The sequence below is a fragment of the Abramis brama genome, assembly GCF_963993115.1.
Source record: "Abramis brama genome assembly, chromosome: 3".
Lineage (NCBI taxonomy): Eukaryota > Metazoa > Chordata > Actinopteri > Cypriniformes > Leuciscidae > Abramis > Abramis brama.
In genome coordinates, this window is record NC_139965.1 from 7140632 (window position 1) to 7165789 (window position 25158).

Sequence of the window (25158 nt, forward strand, 5' to 3'; positions counted from 1 at the left end):
CAAAAATTGCAGCGAGAAATAATAATGTCGGATTGCTCGAAGTGTTGGGCCGGAAGTCAATGTCCTTATTTGGCAGTTCCGCTGCAAATACTGTGACGTTATAGTTCCAAAAACGTCATAGATAACAGAAAAATCGGAACAGGTTGAAAAATATGACCAAAACAGAATATAAAGATATCAACGAGGCACCTGAAGAGAATAATTTCATCTTTTCTGTACTTCTAAACACTCCAAATATACAACAAAATGCATTTAAGGGCTAAACAAGTGCATTTAGCATGATATGTCCCCTTTAAAGATTCTCTATAAACTCACTTTATTTCCACTAGTAAATGCAGTAATTCTTAAACCTGCTCCTTTGTGTTTTGAGTGATTTCTGCCGAATATCTGTAGTTCACTCTGTAAAACTGATAAATGAGAAATCCTGTAAAATGATCCTGTATGTCTGCTGTGAAATAAGTGGACAGTCTGAACTTTCTTTTTCTGGTCACAGTGTTCAGAGTTTTGACAGTGACAGTCTTTTATTTTTCTTCTGCAGAACATCAGTGATCAGAGATGACTGTAAACTGTCAGTAAACAGAGACTGTGTGTTTTATTTCTAAACTGTGTCTCTGGACAGGATGATGGGCACCAGGGTTCGAAATGAGGGGGGTCTGGGGGGGTCCCGGACCCCCCATAAGTCATTAGGGACCCCCCATAATAATTTATTTTTGGATTTTGGGGGGTCCCCAACAAATATATTTTAACATTAAAAATGATTGAGAAAATGATAGGTCTTTAGTGACGTTTTATATTTATAACAGTAATTAATTTATTTCCTAGCGCGAGGCAGCAATCAGGGCAGCTATTAGCCGAGTGAGTTCCTATACAGCGTCACAGATTGTTGTTGTGGTGCTCCCGCAGACACGCACTGTAGCTGAACGCGGCAAAACGAAACCTCACAAAGAGTGAAATCCTGAATGAAAATCCTGTAAGTGCTTCGATTATATTTATATCTCCATAATTGCTTATAGTAAAATATTAGGAGTTCGAGTTCCTATATCAAAAGTTGCATTAACTAGATACCCAGTGTAATGATTAGAAGAGTACGTTTGTCAACGTTTCTTGCTACAGTAGCTGTAACGTTTTGTGTATGAAGCCAAATGATCTGCCAGCTAACAGCAGACTATGGAAGCTTGTTTCCGCCACAGAGTGAAAAATAAAAAAGATAATTGCGACTTTTTAATCTCACAATTCTGACTTTTTTTCTCACAATTGCGAGTTTACATCTCACAATTCTGACATTTTATCTCAGAATTACATGATATAAAGTCGCAATTGCAGGTTATAAAGCCAGAATTGCGTGATATAAAGTTGCAATTGTGTGTTATTAAGTCAAAATTGCGTGATATAAAGTCGCAATTGCGTGTTATAAAGTCAGAATTATGAGATATAAACTCGCAATTGCGAGAAATATACTTGAAATTCTGACTTTTTTCCCTCAGAATTGCATGTTTATATCTCGCAATTCTGACTTTATAATACGCAATTGGGAGATATAAAGTCAGAATTGCATGATATAAAGTCGCAATTGCGTGTTATAAAGTCAGAATTGTGAGATAAACTATTCTGAGGTAAAAAAAAAAAAAGTCCGTCTTTTTTTCCTTAGAATTGGACTTTATATCTCACAATTGTTAGTTTATATCTCACAATTCTGAGAAAAGATGTCAGAATTGCGAGATATAAACTCGCAATTATGTGTTATAAAGTCAGAATTGCGTGATATAAAGTCGCAATTGTGAGATAAAAAGTCGCAATTTTCTTTTAAAATGTTTTATTCTGTGGCGGTAACAAGCTTCCATAGCAGACCTAGCAGACTAGTTATTCAAAGCTAGCATAACAACCTACTTGTCCAGTCAGTGATTATGAAAGATAACCAGGTCTGTGAGTTGATTAAAGTGAATGTGATTTGAGCATGAATGAGTATATACATGAGAGCTTGGTAAGCTATCTAGGAAGCTAATATTATTTTTCTTAATTTAGAATCCTGCATCACGGAGAGAAAAAGAACTTGTCCTTTGTTGCTCCAGAGTTAGAGGTTTACCTGTTAGATTACAGCCACTTCTCCGGACACCACTACAATACTGGGCCTAGCCCAAACCATGAAAAACATCAAGACCGTTATCCCACCTTCAACATTGGTCCATTTAATTTTGCCTACAGTATATAGTGTAGCAAGGTAGTCTTCAGAATTTTTAATAATTTAATAATTAAATTTTAGGGGACCCCCCAAGAGTCCTAAGTCATTTCGAACCCTGATGGGCACTAAAATACTCTTCTTAGTCATGATTTCTGTCATATAGAGTAATTGGACTTATTTTATGATACATTTATGGTGCTTTTGTGTCCTTTTTGAACTCCAAAAGTTCACCATCTCATTACTATAGCGATCAGCACATTATATATAAAAAGATTCTAGATTTGGAACGACATGAGGGAGATTAAACTTTCATAATCGGAGACAGAACGACAACAGGATCATCTGAAAATCAAAGCAAAGCTGCATTTGTAAAACTTCAGTAAGTGCACAAAAAGATATTTATGGAAATATGTACAAATATTTTTAAATTAAAGTTTATTATCTGCAAATAACACAGCAATTTTTCTTAGCTGTTTATCAGGTCTGTGTTCACATGCGTTAGACAGACGTCTTTATCTGTTATAAGATCACACTTCAAGTAAAATACTTCAGCTTTAAAATGTATTTTCAGATCTCTGCATTCAGTTTTGCTCCTACAAGTAGTTTGAACACAAAAAAATAAACAGATTGAAAGCCTCAAAAGAGAGATGGACTGTAACGCTCAGTCATATAGTCTAAAGCATAGCATTTGTGCAAAGATTCACAGATTTCCAGTAAGTGCAGTCAGCAATATAAAATAATTAAATACAAAATATGTTTTTGGAAATATTTTAGCTACTAGTTCATATCATGTGTAATGAGCGCAGTGTTTTTATGATGGCGTTTAAATACTTAATGATAATAATGAGAACTGTATTATTAGTGTGAATGATCTGAGTCAAAGACTCTCAATTGTATTTGTGATCATAAATAGAGAGAGTTTATGAGGACAATGATGATCAACTCACCCTTCACAGAGAGATAAACAGCATAGCCTGATGTTGATGAGTTTGGTCTTCCATCTCTCTGTCCTTTACACCTGTACTGACCCTCATCAGACTCAGTAGCTCCTCTGATAGTGAGAGTGTCTCTGTTTACAGTGTAACGATCAGACGTCTGTAATATTGCATTGTCTTTATACCACTCATATCTCCAGTCACTGTGATCAGAGTTTATCACACACTTCAGATTGACTGTTTCTCCAGTAAATACACGACTGTCTGGTGTCATAGTCACTGTAGTTGTGGGGATCTGAGAAGAATCTGAGAAGAAACAGACAAATATAAAGACTGAAACTGCTCTTTCAGGGAATAAAACTGATTGTTCAGCATTTGACCAACGGTTTCCAGAGGAAATTCCAGAGGGATTTAGTTCATGGAGCCATTCTGTGACAGAAATACATTACTCTAGTCTTGGCCATATATGATGATAAATATACAAAACGGAAAAGAAATTTGGAAAACCAGAGCTCCGAAAATGTAAATATATGTATTTCCCCAGATAGCACACGTACGTCGGGCCGACGTTGGCCCAACATCGAGCGTCGGCCTTCCTCCCTATAACATCGCAAAGGCGTCGGCCTGGTGTAGACAGATCTCTTGTCAGTCAGTGCTCTATTTCCCAGCTCCGTTACGTCGGCTTTAGGTCGGCCCACTATACGGGAGGCCGATGTCGCGTTGTGCGCGTGAACTTTCAAGTCCCTTTCAAACACTGGAGCGGCCGCGGCGCAGAGTTGCCATGGAAACGCCGCGGGACCACTGCGACTGGTAAGCAGGAAATCTCCCTCTCTCTCGCTGTTGTTTTCACTGCTTTCAGGTGATATTAATCTCTAATATCACACGGATAATACACACAACTGTTCTTGACACTTCTCTTACTTGTAATTGATACGCTTATGTTGAATAATTACTTTTATAGACATGGTTTTGTGTCTTCGGAAAAAGTCCGTTAGCATCTCAACCGTTTTCAGAAGAGGTAAGTTAGCAGCTACGTTAAGTTAAGCTAAGTTAATGTTAACTCGGTTGAGCTTTTGTTTATGAAAGTTTGGGCTTTTAATCGCCTATTATGTGTATATGAGAGGTTTTTGTAAAGGTTTTACCTGGAAGTGAGCTAATTTATTTTACACAAACGTAAACATAAACGTATAGGCCTAATCGGTGACGTCACTTACATGGAGTGAGGAAATTGGTTGAAACTAGCTCAATGGTAAACAAATATTGATAAAAAAAAATGTTCTGTGATTTCAGCAGCAACAAAATAACCTAGAACAGAGGGAATTAAAGCTCCACGACTTCAACATTTCTGAAGAAAGCTGCTGCCGGAGAAGTAGGAAATACAGGTAGGAAATCCAAAACTAAAGAATTAATTAAAAACATTAATTAAAACAGAGCCCCCCTTTTCCCCTCACTATCATTGATGGCCAACCTATTGAGATACAAGAATACAAGTACCTTGGCACAATAATTGATAGTAAGCTATGTTTTGAATCACACACTGATGCTGTTTGTGCCAAAGCCCAGCAGCAAATGCATTTTTACCGTAGACAGGAATTTTAACATTGATCCCACTTTGATGAGAATGTTTTATTCTTGTTTTATTGAGTCTGTTTTAACCTTCTGTTTTATCTGCTGGTTTGGTTCCTTGTCTACAAAAAAACAAAAAATCGATTAGAGAGTATTGTTAGGACGTGTAGCAAGATTGCAGGCAATCTTTCCCCCTCTCTCACACATTTACTCCAACAGAGTGGCAAAGAGGGCAGCTGACCCTTGTCATCCTTTGTCCTGCCAGTTCAAGCTACTTCCCTCAGGCCATAGGTACTCCATGCCCAGATGCAGGTCAAATAGATTCAGAAACTCATCTCAGAAAAGCATTTCACTTCTGCTGTAGCTTATATATAATATAGCTTAATATAATATAATATAATACATAATAATATAGCTTAGCTATAGCTTCTTACTTGTAATAAACCTGGCATTATATAATAATATTGTTGGCTCTGTGACAAATGGTTTGTTGTGTTTCTAGATCCTTCAATGTTGATGCCCTGGCCTCCACCATAGCAGAGTTGGGCGGATCATCATCTCGGATCATCATCTCTAAGGCGCTATGAACCATATGATTAGTAAGTAAAACTTCAAACATACACTAATGTCAAACATACACTAATTGTGTTGGTAAAAAAAAAATTGTTTTGAAAGAAGTCTCTTATGTTCACCAAGACAGCATTCAAAACAATAATTTTGTGAAATAATATAACAAATTTTAAATAACTGTTTTCTATGTGAATATATTGTAAAATGTAATTAATTCCTGTGATCAAAACTGAATTTTCAGCATCACAGCTTCATATGATCCTTCAGAAATCATTCTAATATGATGATTTGACGCTCAAGAAACATTTATGATTATTACCGGCTTTCATTTTCTCAAAGGCGTAGCAGGATACCCAGGGCTTGGTTTACACCTATCACAATTTCTAGCCACTGGGGGACCATAGGCAGGCTAGGGGAACTCATATTAATGTTAAAAAACCTCATAAAGTGGTTTTCTACCAGTTTTCTATGTGAGGAAAACGCTTAACTGTACATAGTAGTCTATTTTTAATTATTATGGTTTTACAGAATTATCATTTATTTATTTTAATATCACTGTCTATGCGTTAAGTCACGTTCTGCGAGTGCAAATCTCTAAATTCAACTTTGGACTTGTATTTTACAGGGGACAAGTTCTCAAATTCACATCTTTATGCTCTCGAGTTTTGCTACTTTTTTACTTTCATAAATAACCTTCCTGATAATGTTCGGGGCTCACTCTCCCAATTTAAATCTAGACTAAAGACACAACTCTTTAGCCAAGCATTCAATTAACACATCTCATAATCTTGTTTTACAGTTAATATGTGATGAAATAGTAAAAAGTGCACATGATCATCTTTTGCCTGAAATAATATGAACTGCAGCTATGCTAATCTTTCTTCTGTTGCTTCCCTGTTTCTATCTCAGGATGCTCAGCAAGTTCACTAGAGATTACAGCGAGATCCAGTGTGGATCCAGCCTCACTTGTGAAGACTTCAGATGATGGCAACTATAGATGGACACAAAACTGCCAGATATTAAGATGGGGTAAGCGATATTTCAAAAACGCTGTTGGACATAGTTGATATTTGGAATGAACCCAAACAAACACACCCCTCTCTTCAATGCTCCACCTCCAAAACTCACTAGATTGCCCAGCATCCGCATCACATTATTGGTGTAAATAACTGTTAGATTTTGGTGTATTTGGCAGAGCAGTCGTTTGGGTGGCTCGCCAATGTATTAGATTTCTCCAATACATAAAATAAGTAAGCTTGACCAGAGTTCTTGTGGGGAGAAGAATTTATTGAAGGTTTGTAGTGTAGCAGTCCTTCAGCAGCGATGTTAGCATGTCACCCTTCAACAATCTTAACCCAAAGTTCTGTCTGTTGAGACTGAACTTTATACATGAAGACAAAAGGGCTACAAACAAAGGAAAACTGTTAGGACCTCCCACAGGAGGTCGATCTAACTTGCTAATCCACTCTGAGCAATGCTGATTCTTTTTATTCATTCACACCAATCAGTTTCTATGGGCCATACATCTGAATGGGCATTCATCTGTATGGCCATTTGGCACACACCCTTGCAGACACAGAGTTGATTAAATCTAATGCACAGTAACCATGTAAATGCATCTTACTAAAGTTAACTGAAAATACACATAATCTTTCAATCCCTCATCTGATCATTTTTGATCACAAAACAAACTTCATTAATCATATATACAACATGCTGCATACAGGCTCCATTACTTAAAATGACAGGATAAGAGTTCATGGTGAAACTTTGCATCCTCTTGAATGCTTGAGTCCTCTGGAAGATTTTATTTTGGAGTTGTGATCTTTTGGAAGTGGCGGATAGTGTTGTGTTCTGTGAATGTTCAGAAGTTTTCATCTTAGTGGCCAATGCAGTGCAGTCTAAACGTTGGATGTCTTTGCTCATCCTCTGGCACACTGGAACACCTGCAATCACACAAAAGAGAAAAGGGGAACGTATCTTGCCAAGTAAAATATTTTAAACACATAGTTCATTACTGCCTGAAAATCTATCCCTATTTAATTGGCAGGACACTACTGTGTTTATCAGTGGCTGTAGGTTTATGTCTTCGTCCTCAGGCGACAAGCTAGAGCCTAAAAACCCTAGTCCCGCCATATCTGGACTCTGATAAACACTACTGCCGTCTATCCCTCATCTCTAGGCAGATGTTTCAAATCCCAATGGCTCATGTCGGTCCACTCATCTTTTCTCTGCACCTTAACTGGTTCATCAGTTACCTTGAGATCATGAAGGCTTTCCCTCCTGGATTCTAATGGTGAAAATTGATTCTTGGCATTGTGTCCTACCAGGCTGAGTCTTTCATCAGTTTGGTCAGGGCTGTCAGATGTTAGGTTTTCATTGGACATGGGCCGGCCTGTGACATGTTCAAAAGGGTATAGTCCAATTTCCTTGTGGTCATCCTTACTGCATTGCTTGTCATTATGCAGTTTTGTTTTAGCTTCCATTACTGATTGCATTTGTTTTCTGGATGCTTCATTTTGAATCAGTTTACATGGCACAACTTGCTGAAGTTGTCTTAATGCCGCTGTATGTGCACCTCTCTCCTTTACGGCTTGTATAACAGCACCTTCTACTAGGACATCATCTTTGGCTTCAGTTATTGAGACTTCTGAGTATGCTTTTACCTTTGGGGTGGTGTCTTCATTTGTCATTTTTGCATACACATGGATTCCATCAGTTGTCTGATTAGATGTCACTAGTTGGTGCTGCAGAGAGAGGCTCTTCAGTTTCCCTGCGGCTCAACAGCATTTAGCAGAATCTGTTTTTGTTTGGCTGTCAACCGCTGAAACCTCCTCAACAGGTTGTCCTTGTCATTGCTTTGATGTTTTAAACTCAGCTTGCAATCACGAGCCCAATGTCCTTCTTCGTTGCAATATCTGCATCTTCTTTGAGTTTTTGACTGTCTATTATCTTCATTTTCTTTATACTCATTCCACATTGTCCTGTTGTTGTATGACATTGTCTTCGATCGCAATGCTCTGAGTTTGACTTCATGTGTTCTTTCAATCTTTGCTGACCACTCAACAATCTGATTAAAAGATTTTCCAACACTGTCCCAGTCATCATATTGGATTTTAAGGGCTTTTGAAACTTCAGGTTTCAGTCCATTTACAAAAGCAGTTTTCAGAGGCATGCTAGTGTTTTTGTCAAGATCCTCGCTGTCATTTAAACCAGCATGTTCCAACCAAATTTGTGTGAAGCGTTCTTCAAACTCTGCAACACTTTCTCCAGTCTTCTGCATGCATGAGGTAATTCTAGCCCAATTAACCTCTGCTGGTTTCAGTTCAAACAAGAATGTTCGTAGAGCTTCCCATCCAGGCTCAATGTTTTCTTGAGACTCACCTATCCTGTTTTCAACACTTTCAGTTAGCCTCTTTTGGTCATTGTCCCTTAAGTTCACATTAACAATCATCACACCATCTACTGGATGTAAATTGTAGATTTTCCGTAAGCGTTGAAGAAATTGCCAAGCTTTCCTTGGTTGCTTGTACACGTCTGGCAATTCTTTTGACCATTTGTCAACTTGCTCTGGAGAAGCTGGTTGGTATGTTCTATGTGGAACATATTTCTTAATTGTTCTTTTTACGATGCGGGTTCGTCTTTCGCCTTCCTCCTCATACTCCTCCTCATTGTCAACTTCAATTTCAGTCCTTCTGTTCTTGACAATTACAGGAGCGAGTCTAACCTTTTTGTTTTTCTTGGTCACATAAGCAGCATGTGTCTCAGATTCAACATCACTGTCATCAGGGCTCCCAGTCGAGCTGCTGTCACTTTCTTCTAGCAGATAATGACGTTGTTGATCCTCAATCTTCTTGAGGTCTTTAAATGGGTAGAGTGACTCTTTCTCTATCTTGCTGCTAGATTTCATGGGATTTTTTCGTCCAGAACCGTCTTTTGATCCCAGTTGTGTGGATAGCAACTTTAACAGCTTGTCATTATCATTTAAGAGTCTTTCTGCATCTTTCATCAGAAGGCAAATACACTTCTAGTTCCTAACACAATTAGAATGTTTAATTCAAAACTAAAATATTGGCTACTGAATTAGCACCCAGTCAAGAATTACCAATTCTTGCAGCAACATCAGTCCCAAACATTTTAATCTTATATTGGCTACTGAATTAGCACCCAGTCAAGAATTCCCAATCCAATTCTTGCAGCAACATCAGTCCCAACTTTTTCTACAGTTTCTACAATCTCTGGACGAACAGTCTAAATTGTTTCTTTAACAATTCCTACTGACACCAAAGAGAAAGGACCAAGCCTCTGCTTCTACAATCTTTTGATGAACAGACTAAATTGTTTCTTTAACAATTCCTACAGATTCCAGAGAAAGGACCAAACTTATACTTTATTTCAATAGCTCCTACAATCCCATGAGAGCGGACCAAACCTCTTTCTTAAATGATTCTTAGAGACTCAAGAGAACAGGGCCAAGCTATAAAACTTATTTCTATAGCTCCTACAGTTTCAGGAGAATTAACTTAATCATTTAAAAGGTTCCTACAGACTCATGAAAAAGGCCCAAGCCTAAAGTTTCTGCAATCTCTGGACGAACGGACTAAATTGTTTCTTTAACAATTCCTACAGACTCCAGAGAAAGGACCAAACTTATACTTTATTTCAATAGCTCCTACAATCCCATGAGAACGGACCAAACCTCTTTCTTAAATGATTCTTAGAGACTCAAGAGAACAGGGCCAAGCTATAAAACTTATTTATATAGCTCCTACAGTTTCAAGAGAATTAACTAAATCATTTAAAAGGTTCCTACAGACTCATGAAAAAGGACCAAGCCTAAAATTATCAACAATACACAGTATGAGTGACTACACTACAAATCTTTACTGGTCTACTATTATTCTTTTCAGAAGATGTTCTTTTAGACAGCTGATAAGTTTCACTCACCAAATTAGGATATTTGAGACCGGATCCAGTTGATTCAAATAAATTGTGTCCACAGATGCAATCTTTTGAACTTCAGATACTCGAAAACTATTCCGTTTACTTCTTGTTGCAGCTGGTGAGTTCTTGGTTTACTGCTTGGTCAGTGTCTCCTGGCTGGCTCTCGCCAAATTGTTAGATTTTGGTGTATTTGGCAGAGCAGTCGTTTGGGTGGCTCGCCAATGTATTAGATTTCTCCAATACATAAAATAAGTAAGCTTGACCAGAGTTCTTGTGGGGAGAAGAATTTATTGAAGGTTTGTAGTGTAGCAGTCCTTCAGCAGCGATGTTAGCATGTCACCCTTCAACAATCTTAACCCAAAGTTCTGTCTGTTGAGACTGAACTTTATACATGAAGACAAAAGGGCTACAAACAAAGGAAAACTGTTAGGACCTCCCACAGGAGGTCGATCTAACTTGCTAATCCACTCTGAGCAATGCTGATTCTTTTTATTCATTCACACCAATCAGTTTCTATGGGCCATACATCTGAATGGGCATTCATCTGTATGGCCATTTGGCACACACCCTTGCAGACACAGAGTTGATTAAATCTAATGCACAGTAACCATGTAAATGCATCTTACTAAAGTTAACTGAAAATACACATAATCTTTCAAACTAATTTATGTTATTGCATGACCTGCTCAATAAAAGCGCAACACTAAGAACGTTTCAGGAAACACGTTATTAATTATGATAATGGCTGGATTTCCCGAAACCCTCATAACGCTACGTCGTTCCTAAGTTATACCTTAAGCTGTACCTTATCGTTAATACGTGTTTCCCGAAACGTTCTTAGTTAATTGTACCTTCTGTAAGTCATACGTTCGGATATTTCCCCACCAGGTAGTCAAAGTGTGACAACACCGGTAATACCATAATAGAAGTGACGCGCATGCGATGCAGCGTGCTCGTTTTTCCACAGCGAGATGAAAACATCTCAACTTTTCAGAATGCCACAAGCGCACCGCAGGTCATGTGACAAAAACTAACCGATCAGCTTTGGCCTTTCCGTAACAACATGGAAAACTCGGCTGAACAGCTGATCATAGCTGTACAGGGCGAGTTTTTATTTCCCATCTCCATAAATATATCTAGTAGTATATTTAGTAGTAGTAGTAAGCTAATGCAAGGGCTAGAAATCAATTAATCCTTTGCTGATACTTCCTCGTCATCATGGAGAGCGCAGTTCATGGTTGCATAGCAACGACAGACGCCACGGGAGCGCAAGTGCTTGTAGAAAGGAGAGAGCACTTTCCACACATTTTTAGACGCGATATGTGAACGGCCCCTAATTCAGGATAAACTGAGAATCTATTTGGTTTAAAATCGTTTTTGTTTTGTTTAAAATGGAGATCACGATAACATACATCAGAATAACATGTTCCAGTCTATTAAAAAAAAATATACTCAATTGAATCATTAATTTAAACACTTTTAAAACCAATTAATTCAGTGTCTCATTCATAAACACCTGGGCTGGGTTTCCCGATAACGTTGTCTCTTAGCGTGCTACGAAGACTCTTAAAGGGATAGTTCACTTTGAAATTAAATTTTGGTATGTTTTAGCTTACCTGAAGGGCATCCAAGATGTAGGTGTCTTTTTTTCCGCAGTAGTTTTCATTTTGATATTTTTAGGTCCAACCGTTCTTGTCTGTCAGTCATTTCATGCAGGTTTATGGATCCTTTCTCAAAGAGCATGCACAAAGTCCAAATTAAAACAATTCCCCATCGTCCAAATGAAACAATTCCCCATCATAAGTACACTTTGATGGCCTAAGACACGAAACGAGCGGTTTGTGTGAGAAAACGAACAGTATTTATATTGTTGTTACCTCTTGAACAAAGCCGCGTCCAACTGATCTGACGGCGCGGGCGGGTATAGATATATACACTGATGTCGCCTTGGCTACGGTTTCGTTCCAATGAACTGCAATAGCGAAGGCAACATCTAGTGTATAGATACCGCTCGTTTCGTGTCTTAGGCCATCAGAGTGTACTTACGATGGGGAATTGTTTCATTTGGACGATGGGGAATTGTTTTAATTTGGACTTTGTGCATGCTCTTTGAGAAAGGATCCATAAACCTGCATGAAATGACTGACAGACAAGAACGGTTGGACCTAAAAATATCAAAATTAAAACTACTGCGGAAAAAAAGACACCTACATCTTGGATGCCCTTCAGGTAAGCTAAAACATACCAAAATTTAATTTCAAAGTGAACTATCCCTTTAAGGTATAACTTAACTAAAGGTATAACATTTATAGGCGTGTTCCCCGAACCATACCTTAGAAAGCTGCTAAAGATATTCCTTCTTACGTGTGACGTTACCCAGTGCTGCCCGTGGCGATGCTGCTGAATCTGCTGATATCGATGGCTCGAGAATCAATTATTCACTCGTGCAGGGGCTGCTTCACTGCGTTATGTGAGAAAGAGGTGTTCTTTATAAAAGAAATGAAGAAATGTACGCGGGTTGGGTGAGAAAAAACACTGACATTATGGATTCGGATGGCAATAAAATCACAGACTTACCCCTGTAAATGTTTAAAATACCATACGAACCCATGAGAAACAGTTAGCATCTACTTACAACTTAACTGAAAGTATGCTTTCACTGGCCTTTGAAAGCACTCCGCGGACGGCGCCGTCTTTTAGAACAACTATTCGCTGTATCGCTGCCATAGTTTGAGCAAACTACCCACCACAATCATTCCCTTTAAATAAACTATTAAACCTATTAAACTATTAAATGGTTTGCCAGCTGATGTACCTTTGATTGTTAGATTTTTAATTATATTATCCAGTGTAATGACAATTCTTAGCTTTAGTCCCAACTGCTTTTTCTCAATATTTTTCACTCTGTTACAGGTTGCCAGGAAGAATCCTTCTCTACATTGTTGCTGAGGAACCCTTTTGATCCCTTTTCTCCTGGAGTTCTTTCTGGTGTCATTAAAATGTCTTAACTTGAATTGTGTCTGTTCATTATACTAGAGACAGTTATTGATATTTTTCAATGTCAGTAGAGCCTACTTTTTTCATATTGGATAGTCAAGTAACTCCAGGGCTGTATATATGTTCATAGACATTGAGGGGGACAAGTCCTACACTGCAAAAAAATGCTTTTCTTACTTAGTATTTTTGTGTTGTTTCCAGTCCAAATATCTAAAAATTCTTAAATCAAGAAGCATTTACTAGAGAAGTAAAATGACATAAGAAATTCTATTTTGTTTTCAGATAAACAGAAAGTAATTTAAGTAATTTTTGCTTAAAACAATCTAAATTATTTGCCAGTGGGGTATGAAAAATAATCTTTATTCTATTGGAAAACAAGATTATTTTTCTTACCCCACTGGCAGATAATTTAGCTTTAGAAACAACACAAAAATACTAAGTAAGAAAAACATTTTTTGCAGTGTATAATTATACGTCAATAATAACAATAGTATGTCAATAGTTAGAAATGGCCAAACTGGAAATTCAATATTGGAAATTCTTGCTCTGCTCTGTTTTTAGGATGGCAAAAAGGTTTAAAAGTTACATTTTAGGCTGGTCTACCTTACAGCGACCATCCAAATAGATAGCCAATCAAATCATAGAAGGCGGTGTTTACTGTTCACAGAAGCAGAGCATGTATTCCAGCAGTTTAACGTTGAAAGAGTGCGAGGTAAGATGGAAGTGTAAAACTACTCCACTTTTTTTCTTGAATATGGCCATTAAGAGGGATGAAAGTTGCATGTTCAGTATCAAAGCTATTTTATCAATTTAAGTCTCGGGGCAATGTTGACTACAGTTTATGTGCTGCTGAGTGAGTGTTGCAGAGCGATCTCCGCTCTGTATGTGTGTGTGTCCGTGTGCGTGCATGCGTGTGTTCGTAAGTGTGTGCGTCAATGAAAGCAGCGCATGGTGTCTAATGTAAGGAGTAGCCCGAAAGGTCCGACCTATATAAATAAAGGTCCTATAAAACCCATGCAGAGCTGGCAAAAGATTTACAGCTTTGCATCGTTCAAACATCGGCCGGAGATCATTTGCGATCAAAGGCCGACGTCGAGGCGACATATTGCCGATGAGCAAACGATCTCTGAGCGACATCGTGCCGATGGAACTTTGTGCATCGGGCCAACGTCGGCCCGACGTACATGTGCTATCTGGGTCATGTTCTCACCACAGGTGAAGTGTCGAGTCTAATGGCCACTGAGAACATGAAATACATGTTTCTATTATTGGAGCTGTGGTGTGCCAATTTTGTGTTGAGCCTTTATGATAAATATACTTTTACCCCACAACCATAACCGGCTAACAGGGAACGTTATCATAACTTTGGCTAACGTTAAGGATCTCAAAGTTATGAACAAAAATTCTTCCAGAAACATTAATAAAATGTTTGTTTCTTTAATAATGTTCTCTAAATTAGCACAAAAACTGTAGTTTCTTCATCTTTAACACTCTTGGACTCATTTAGACATCGAGTTCATTCAACACTGAGGATTTTGCTGTGTATCACATCACTATAACTTTCCCCATTGGATTAATTAGTGAAGTTTTTTTGAGGAGGACTTTTGAGTTGTTAATACAAATTAGGTTAAAATAATATTGAAAAATCTTGTGAGTATTCACTCTAACTGCTAGTTCAGGTTTGGCTGAAGGCTACAGGTTGTCCGGTCAGAACAATGTCTCACTCAGGTTATATTCCAAATCGTTGTTTTATTAAAGGTGCATAGATGTGTGGTTCTGTGAATACAAAATACAGATATGAATATGGATATAAACATAAAACACAAGAACAATATGAATAAAGCTTATTTGGTAAATTACTGACGAATAAAGGTAAATATAACACAATACAATTTCTATGATGAAATACTTGAGTTTACAGAACAAAATACAGCGTACTAACGCTGTGCACGAGCTGTGCACGAGCTGTGCATGCGAGCATGGCTACTGCTGCATGTGCCGTCAAACCGAGATGTAAACAACTATGAGCGCATGTGTGCGACCTGAGATCCAACGTGCATTGCTGTTTATAAGGAATAAATATAACTAATACTCACAACGAATGACATAAATATACATGGAATGGCAGTAATGTCACAGCAACTGAATATAATTAAGTAAACAACATTAAATGTAAACACAGATACAGTCGGATTAGCGTTAGTTGAGACTGTTCAGTAATTATGTGATTACTTACAGTGTGATGCACGCACACGCACAATCTATAAAACTCCTCCGATTTGGGCTAATACACCATACTCTACAAACTATATACAATATTCAGCCGATCTCCTTTTCCCGTTATCATCCGTCAACTTTCTTCTCCGTCACTTTGCGAACTCCGGTGGAAAGTTTTGGAATAGTCCATTTCTCACTGAATGACAGGGGTGACTGGGAGAGTCCATGTGCTAAAGGGGAACACTTTCTACAGCCGCCCCCAAATTCACAGTGTGAATTTGCCATCTTTAAGTGTCTTTGCTACATTAACCCTCTGAGGTCTGAGCTGTTTTCTGGGCCCTGGAGGTGTTCTGACATGCTCTGACATTTCTGGTTATATCTGTTACTTGTGACATTTTCATGGCTAAAGTCTAATTACACTGTATTCAGCACAAACTCTGCTACAATAATATATCAACAGCATGTATGTAAAAGTTTGTAGTTTTGAGATAATGACATTTATGCGTGGTTTTTGAAAATACAAAAAAAAAATTCTCACTGAAATAAGGCCATGAAACCCATACTGATTATTTCTTCACAAGACTTTTGAAAATTGTATGACGTAGCCTAGAATATTTGCTGCAAAACTATGTGAAAATCACCCTGACTGCTCATTCAGATAAGACAATATATTGATTTAAAAATTTTACGACGTGTTTTGTGTGAAAAAGCCTTATGCAAGAGCTCATTAATATGTAAGCTTTTCTCACCTGAGAAAGACAAAGAACCTCCCCTAACGGCCCTATTAGGAGCTATCAGGCCCCTATCATTCTGAGCAACCTTGCACAATACTGTAAATGAGGAGATTTAAAAAAGAATGGCTTTTAAATTGTTTGGATTTATTTACAACACAACATAATCCAAAGATACACAACAAATGCCAAAAAAGCACTTCAAAGACAGAGACCTTTGTGCCATTCCTAAAAACACTGTACATACCTTTCATTTCCAATATTTTCACTTTACCATGTTCACGTACTGAGACTCATGTGAATGTTGAAGTCCTCAGTGGCATCTGGGACCTGAAAAAATAAAGTGAACATACTGATATCAAGAGAAAGGCCTGCACGATTTTGGAAATAAATATTAGATTTTTCTGGTTAAAATTGCTTTTTAAAATTCCTTTTTAAAATTCACAGAATACACACACACACACACACACACACACGTTTCCAACGATATATAATATAATGAACACCAGGTTTGTTGTGCCTTGTAGGCATAAGGTATATGCGCAGTGCGGATAAAATAATAATAACAATAAATAACCTATAGCAGCCTATAAATCTTCCAAAAGATTTCAGTAACAACTAAGCTAGAGAAAAATATATTGATTATCATGTTACTTCAAATGTTTCCATCCGTTATGATGATATGAAATGAGATAATAATAAAAACATGAAGCCGTTTGGTGCGTTTTGCTTTCATCCAAAATATGATACATTCAAAAGCGATCGCTTGCAAAATATGATACATTCAAACGCGATCACGCTCAAATATAAAACATTATGGTTACCATAAACATATCTATGTTTGAGCAGATATCCACAAACACAGTAAACACGGGTCTAAATATTATAATATTCCCCATATATCTAGCAACAGTTCAACTGCAACGTGACATGTAGTGTTGTCACGGTACCAAAATTTCAGTATTAGGTATCAATACCAGTGAAAATCCACGGTTCTCGGTACCAATTTCGGTACCAAAGAGCTAGAAATCAATTCATTCTTTGCTGATACCAGAGAATGTCTAATAAGGCTGATACTTCCTCGTCATCATGGAGAGCGCAGTTCACACCGCTTCAAAAATAGTCGATCTCCGAATGCGAATGAACTTACTCTGAATTTTAGTATTGTTTTTATATGAGGATCCTTTTTCAAATGCAAGGTCAATATTGATTTTCACTAACGACAAAACAACAAATTATCTGTGAATTTATATGGAACTAATCTTTAAAAGCTTTCCATCTTTACTCTCCTCATGTAACGTTGCATTCGGAGATCGCAAAGTTTCTCCTTTCCACAAGCGCTTTCTCTCCCGTGGCGTCTGTCGCTGCTATGCAACCATGAACATAGGCGCGCTTGGAAAAACGAGCTTGCCGCGCGCCTACATTTGGAATAACGAATCTGCACGCGCAAAAAACGCGCAATGTGAACGGCCACTTATGGCAACGTGACATTAGCCTAATCCAAAATATTTCCATATGTGTCTCTTTCCTCCTTTCTTATCAACAAGTGGATTTACAGCCACCACATCAGCAGCACCGCCAGTCGCCATGTCTCAGCGCTTTAATAAAGAGGACGCGCAACTGCACGCGCTCAGTGCATGCATGCGCATCAAGGAACCGGGTTTGAACGGGTCCTCGGTACCACCGGTACTTAAGAAAACTTGGTACCGTGACGTTTACATTTTTTTAGTACCGACTTGGTACCGAAGTACCGGGTCTTTTGACAACACTAGTGACATGTATGCAACAATAGGCTATGTAAGAATTTCTTACCTTATCTTTCTTGTCTTCAGATCGCGTTCTTCTTCTTCTGAGGTAGCCTAAATCCAATGTAAGCTCAGGCACGTCTTTCAAACTCGACGAAAAGTGAAGTGAAGTGTTTTGTTGTTGAGGTAACGAGCGCGTTCGCGTTCCATGTGGAGATTTGCATGTGAATATCTTTTGCGCGAGTAGGCGTGGCCAAATTAACTGTAATGAGCAAGCGTTTGAGAAGCTGGACATCTTGTTGGTTTTATACAAATTACGTAAACAGAGAATATTTGTTTTCGTTTTGAATCCGATTATTTAAAAGTACACACTTAAATGTTTATAAAGGTATATGGCTCATAAATGTGTGACAAGTATTCGCTGAGTTTTGTTTCAGTTTATAGACGTGCTCAAGAAAAAAAAGTTCACCGCGACAGAGAGGCAGAACGCACACCCTGTTTATTTTCTTTATTTTACAAAAGCACAATGTTTTGATTTGATTGTAAGTGGACACATACAAAAGGAGAAATATCACAGATTCTTTTTTTATATTTCTTTTTTCTGTATGACCATAAATGATGGAGTAATTTAAGTTTATAGTGCTACAATGTGGAGAAAATCCGGCAAAACGCGCCCGCGCGTTTGTCGACCTCAGAGGGTTAAGTTTAAAGCTAGTCGGGAAGAGAGGGCAGACAAATAATCTTGGCTACAGGTCGGGTGTAGGTTTTGCCGTTAACCTGTATTTCCGCCGATCTGACTCTCTTGTCCAACCCAGGAAAGACCTGAACAATTCTCCCAACAGGCCAAAGAGCGCGGGGCAATTGTTGGTCCACGATCATGACTATATCCCCGACCTGCATGTCAGCTTCTTCAGTCTTCCATTTCTGTCTGATCTGGAGGTTGGGTAGGTAGTGCCGAATAAAGTGCTTCCAAAAGTGGTCAGCCAAGAGCTGGCTATGTCTCCATCTCTTTCGGCTCAGGATTTCAGAGTCTTGGTATACCACTTGCGGTAATGAGGCATCTCACCGCCCCATCAGCAAGATGTTAGGAGTTACTGGATCTGGATCCGCAATGTCCGAAGAGGTGAAGCCAATGGGTTTGGAGTTGAGAATTCCTTCTATTTCTATGAAGACAGTTCTCAGCACTTCTTCTGTAACTGTCTGGCTGCCAATGGTGACGTGAAGTGCAGCCTTTAAAGAACGGATTTCTCTCTCCCAACATCCACCGAAATGGGGTGAACTGGGTGGATTAAAGATGAATCTTATTTGTTGGCTGGCGAGTTGGGCTTGAAGCTCAGGATGAAGGGGGATGAATGACTCTTTCAATTCCCTTTCTCCTCCCTTAAAGTTGGTGCCTTGGTCTGACAGAAGCTCAAAGGGTTTACCACGTCTGGAGATGAATCGTCGTAAAGCCATCAAGAAGGAATCTGTGTTGATGCTGGTGAGTATGTCAATGTGGACTGCCCGAGAAGTCATGCATTTGAAGATGATTCCCCATCTTTTTTCATTCCTGCGTCCCACCTTTATAGTGTAAGGTCTGTTGAAAACTTTTTCTTCGTCGAAGCAAGAGACCAGGAGACGTTGGGGATCACGTTCAAACAAAGTTATTCTTTATTGAGGACTTCGCGTTGACGCGGCTGCAGTTCTTCCCAAATCAGTCTGACTAACGTAACTTTACATGGTTTCTTTATAGGCATTTCAGTGGGCTGTCCTTAATGGTGCTGACCATGCACACAGCCTTAGTTAGGGATGACAATAGAGGCAATTACCCCCAACTGAGCTCCCCAAATGGTATAAACACAAATGGTCACAAGAACTAAGACTAGTAACATTCACACACAGTTCAACTCTGAGTAGGAAGATTAAAGACTTCCCCAAAAGGTATAAACAACAAATGGTCACGAGAGCTAAGACTATGTAACCTTCACACACACAGTTCAACACTTAGTTGGAAGATCAAAGACTAACAAAACCCCTGACTATTACAATGTTTAGACAGCTGACTTAAAGCTGACTTCTGATCAGTAAATTGATGCCATCATGTTCACCTTGAATGCCCAATACAGTGTAATTCACCTTAGTTTTTCATGTGATGTTATGTAAGGAAGTAAGATCAGCAGATCTTAAACGTTTTCTTAAATTTGGATCCTTCAGTCCCCCGTTTGAGAGTTCTTAAAAACTCTCACAAAATACAAATTTAAACACATAAAGTTAATTCTTGTAACTGGTGTAATTTACAGGCACATCGCATATGTTCATTCTTGTAACTTGTGTAAGTTACAGGCACATATAACTTGCTCTGTGTTGTTCATCTGTAATTGCATGTTGACACAGAAACAAACATGCACTTAGGGTCCGTGAAACCTTACGAGTAATAGTCTTTTCTGGTTGAAAAACTGTTATTTCCTTGTGCTGGACGTGAGTCATTTGTTGGTTGACACACTTGATACTAACAGGTTTCCGAACCATGAAAAGTTATCTTCAGTCATATTAACCAGGTGCAGCACTCAGATAATGGTGCAGGCTTGTAGTCTTGATCATATCGATGGATGACTGAAGGTTTTGTATTTCTGCGTTGTGTATTTTTTTCTTCTTTTTCTTTTGTGATTGGCTCGTTCAGCAGTGGGTGTAGTTGTCTTCTTGAGGTTGTGGCTTCATATGCAGGTGAGACGTCGTTGCATATGGATTTTTTTGGAACAGCCATCAAGTGTTTATCTGCACAGAGGAAGAAAGAAAACAAAAGACGACAGAGCAGTATTTGTCCAAACACTAGGGTTGTAGCAGTATTTGTTTAAACACTAGGGTTGTAGCATCTGCTGCGGTTGTTTCATTCTTTCCTTATTTCTTAATTGATTTGACACCTATGGACCAGTGAGGTAAGGATGGACTAAATGGGGAAAGGCCTATGAGGTTGTCTTCACCCTGGATTGGCGCCCGAACGCCTGTTGCGTCAGTTCTTTCCAGGGCCCTCACTGAACCGTGTCCTATTCTGTCCCTGTGTTGTGTACACACTGTACAGTGTGTGAGAAAATTGGCACATTTTCATTCTCCAGAGAAACATCAGTCTTAATAGACATCATATAGAGCATGGAGGTCTGATTGTAATATTCTATGGCATAACATTTAAGGCTGTGAGTTTTCTGAATGTCCCCCAAACAAAGGCTGTGACAGTCACTAAGTCTTTCATCTTTGTTGTGAGTTACTGGGGAGATTAAGCAATCACAGCCCAAATGGTTAACACCTCAAAAAGCTTAGCCACGAGTCCAATGACGAGGGGAGGGGTTGCTTCAAAGTAGCAAACAAATGTAGTAAGAGCTGCATAACATTGTTAACTTGTCTTAAGTTATTTTTGTTTTTTCTACATTCTTTTCCAAAATGTCCGTGCTTGCCACAGTAAGAACAACTGGCTTCTCTAGGACTTTTGCGTTTCTTTGGCTTCTCTGAGTTGACCTTAACAGAAACTGCTGCAATTCTTACTCTCTCTTTGACATCAGAATCTCTTTCCCAAATCGCCAAACTTTCTAGGTTACTTCTGAGAGTTCTTTTAGCCCACGTAATATCTAGGAATGGCAAGGCTGTTCTGTACTCAGCTACAAGACCATCTGCCCAAATTCGGATTAGAGCTCCTTTGTCAGCTAACACACTTTCGGAATCATCCACTATTCCACTGTACGTTACCGCTACCTGACAGAACCTCTCAGTATATTCACTCACAGTTTCTTCTTTCTCTTGTACACAGCTAGTAACTCTCGACCAATCGATTTTGGGTCCTAAGATATTCTTTAGGATTTTCAAAACACCTTCTCTCAAATCGCCTTTACTGACATGTTGCAGTTCGGAAGTAACAGCAGACTCAAAATTGTTGAATTCAGATTCAGTTAGAATTTGTGACATCAGCTGTGTGACTTCTGGCAACGACATGTCATAGAGATGCATTTTGCTGAACAATGCTCTTCTAAATTCAGAAAAATTTGTACGTGCTGAGGGTAAACTCTGGGAGAGTCTATCTATATCCTTAGGACCTAAAGATGTTTTGGCAACCGTTTGTATTTGGACAACAGAAGAGTTCGGAGTAACACTTTCAGTTCCCTGAGATCTTCTCCTAGCCCCACAAACCTGCACTGAATCTACAGGCTGATCAGTTACTGATTGGATGGCTACATTTGTTTCAACGAAAGCTTTTAAGTCAGGATAATTGTTATCAGGCTGACTAACTTCTTCCACATCTTTGTTGCGGTTTACTTTCTTAGTCAACGAAGATATTCTAGCACGGAGCTCTTTGATCTGTTTCTCTAGCTCAGAGTTGCGCTTAGACTGTTCTGTAGCTAGGGTTAAACCGAATTCTCTGTGACAGAAGATAATGCCTTTGACACTGTTCTTGCGAATACTTTCTCCTAGTACCTTCTTACAATCTTCGATTGACCAAACTCTGCCTGGATCAATGCTAAATTTCTTTGTTAAATTCAATCTGACTTTCTCAGTCACGATTGAGTCCATGTGTTCTCCCAACAATGTTTTAAATTCGCTTTCTGACCACAATGGAGCTGCACGGCCACCTTTTTCAGTAGTGGGGATCAGTCTGGGATTTTTCCTAAACATTTTTGTGAGTTTTCTTTGTTACCACACAATCAAAAACACTAAAACTTCTCTCTAGTGTCTACACAGAGGGTACACTTGTTAACACATCAGCTATTGTTAACCTTCCTTGCCCAGAGCAAAGGATAACACAAATTACTAGCACTTTACGCTAAAATCTTCCCTGCCTACAAGAACAGAGGATCAACAGAAATAACTAGCACATAAAGCTAATTCTTCTCTGCCTGAAGCAAAGGATAAACCAAAATATTAGCACTAATGCTAACCGTCCCTGATAAAGCAGAGGATAAATCTTCACTAACTTTACAGAGGATAAACCTTCTCTAGCAATGTAGAGGATAATGCAATTTCATCTAAAAAAAAAACTTTTTAGAGGATAAACTTAGTTAACAAAACCCTGCAGCTGTCTGTTAACTACTTCTCTGAACGGCGCAGAGGATTTCAAACTTGTACTGGTCTTTAAAGGTTATTTTGAATAGAGTAGCACTCACCAACCCTTGGTTGTAAAAGAAGATTCAGACTGGAAATCTTTGTTCAGCTGGAAGTTTCGCTCTGCATTCCAAAAGATGCAGTCTGGAAAGCAGATCTTTTGTTGAGCTTGCTGTTTCAATCTGGATTCAGGTGAAGGAGCTGGAACTCTATCCGGGTCACAGGCACCAAATTGTTGAAAACTTTTTCTTCGTCGAAGCAAGAGACCAGGAGACGTTGGGGATCACGTTCAAACAAAGTTATTCTTTATTGAGGACTTCGCGTTGACGCGGCTGCAGTTCTTCCCAAATCAGTCTGACTAACGTAACTTTACATGGTTTCTTTATAGGCATTTCAGTGGGCTGTCCTTAATGGTGCTGACCATGCACACAGCCTTAGTTAGGGATGACAATAGAGGCAATTACCCCCAACTGAGCTCCCCAAATGGTATAAACACAAATGGTCACAAGAACTAAGACTAGTAACATTCACACACAGTTCAACTCTGAGTAGGAAGATTAAAGACTTCCCCAAAAGGTATAAACAACAAATGGTCACGAGAGCTAAGACTATGTAACCTTCACACACACAGTTCAACACTTAGTTGGAAGATCAAAGACTAACAAAACCCCTGACTATTACAATGTTTAGACAGCTGACTTAAAGCTGACTTCTGATCAGTAAATTGATGCCATCATGTTCACCTTGAATGCCCAATACAGTGTAATTCACCTTAGTTTTTCATGTGATGTTATGTAAGGAAGTAAGATCAGCAGATCTTAAACGTATTCTTAAATTTGGATCCTTCAGGTCCAAAGCAATCCACACCTGTTGAGTAGAAGACAGGTTGATGGATCCTCAATCTGGCAGGTGGGAGGTCCGCCATTCTTGGTGGATGTGGTTGTCCCCGCCATCTCTGACAGTCCGCACATTGTCGTTTGTGGTTTCTGACTGCAGCCCGTCCCCGTATCACCCAGTATTTCCTGCGAAGTTCAGCAAACACCCTATCTGGTCCTGGGTGATGTAGTCGATCATCATAGTCCTTGATTACCAGTTTGGTAGTCGGATGAGAGGAGTCGAGGACAATAGGATGTATTGTATCTTCCTCTAGCTGGCTGATTTGACGGAGACGACCGCCAACACGTATGAGTTGGGTGTCCTCATCAAATTCTGGAGCTAAGCACAGCAAGCGACTATTTTTTGGTAAGGATTTACCTGCTCTTAGGAAGAACAGTTCATCTGAAAATGAGTCATTTTGGCTCTGACGAAGTACTGCAAGTTCTGCCTCTTTGTGGTCATATGCTGTTGGGATATCAGTGGCCGCCCCGTTGACATACTGGATGTAAGCCTTCAGCAGCTCTGAAAGCGTATGGTATTTTTGTGGATCGGGAGGAGGTGGAGTGGAGATTGATAGATCAATGAAAATCGGCTTTCTCAGTTCACTGTCCTGATCAATGGTCGTAAGTGGTGGCATCTCTGGCCAATGGTCAATTTTGGCCCCTTATTCCATCTGCTTTCCTGGCCTATGTCACAGAGCAGTTTTCCTTTTGTGATGTCATCTGCGGGGTTCTCCTTTGATGGCACGTATCTCCAGTTATCAGACTCTGTGAGTTCTTGGATTTCTGCCACTCTAGTGCCTACGAAAACTTTAAAACGACATGATTGTGACAGCAGCCAGGTAAGGACAGTTGTGGAGTCAGACCACAGAGTAACACTATGGATGGGCAAAGTTAGCTCTGTCTTCAGAACTTTTGCGAGTTGTGCACCTGTGAGTGCTGCACATAACTCCAGCCGTGGAATGGTTTGCTGCTTTTTCGGTGCTACCCGAGATCTACCTGTTACAAAGGAAACTTCCACACTACCTTCAGGATTTTCAGTTTGTAAGTAGGCCACAGAACCGTAGGCTCGCTCTGAAGCGTCGCAGAAAATGTGGATCTGCCTCATGCTGGTAGGCTGATCCAGTTCTTTACTGCAGTAAGACCTCGGCAAAACAATGTGCTGTAAACCATCCAGCTCACTCTCCCATGCTTTCCACAAGTTCAACAGGTTCTCAGGCAGACGGGTATCATCCCACTCTCTTTTCTTGTCCCATAACTGCTGTACGATCACCTTGGCCCGTGTTGTGAATGGCACAATATAACCTATGGGGTCATACTGTCTAGCGAGGATAT

The 25158-nt window shown here is 39.2% G+C and overlaps 1 protein-coding gene and 1 long non-coding RNA gene across 2 annotated transcripts in view; one reads left to right on the top strand and one right to left on the bottom strand.

The window, feature by feature from the left end:
* Positions 1–25158, bottom strand: part of LOC311079877 (Fc receptor-like protein 5) — a 106059-nt gene that overhangs the window by 70883 nt on the left and 10018 nt on the right. The window contains exon 4 of the mRNA XM_084109600.1: positions 3127–3420. Coding sequence (XP_083965726.1) covers positions 3127–3420 — 294 coding nt within the window. The remainder of the gene's footprint in view (positions 1–3126; positions 3421–25158) is intronic.
* On the top strand, positions 4411–13208 carry LOC311079209. Its single transcript, XR_014605355.1, has 4 exons — positions 4411–4496; positions 5183–5279; positions 6160–6279; positions 13108–13208. It is a non-coding gene; the product is annotated as an uncharacterized lncRNA (long non-coding RNA).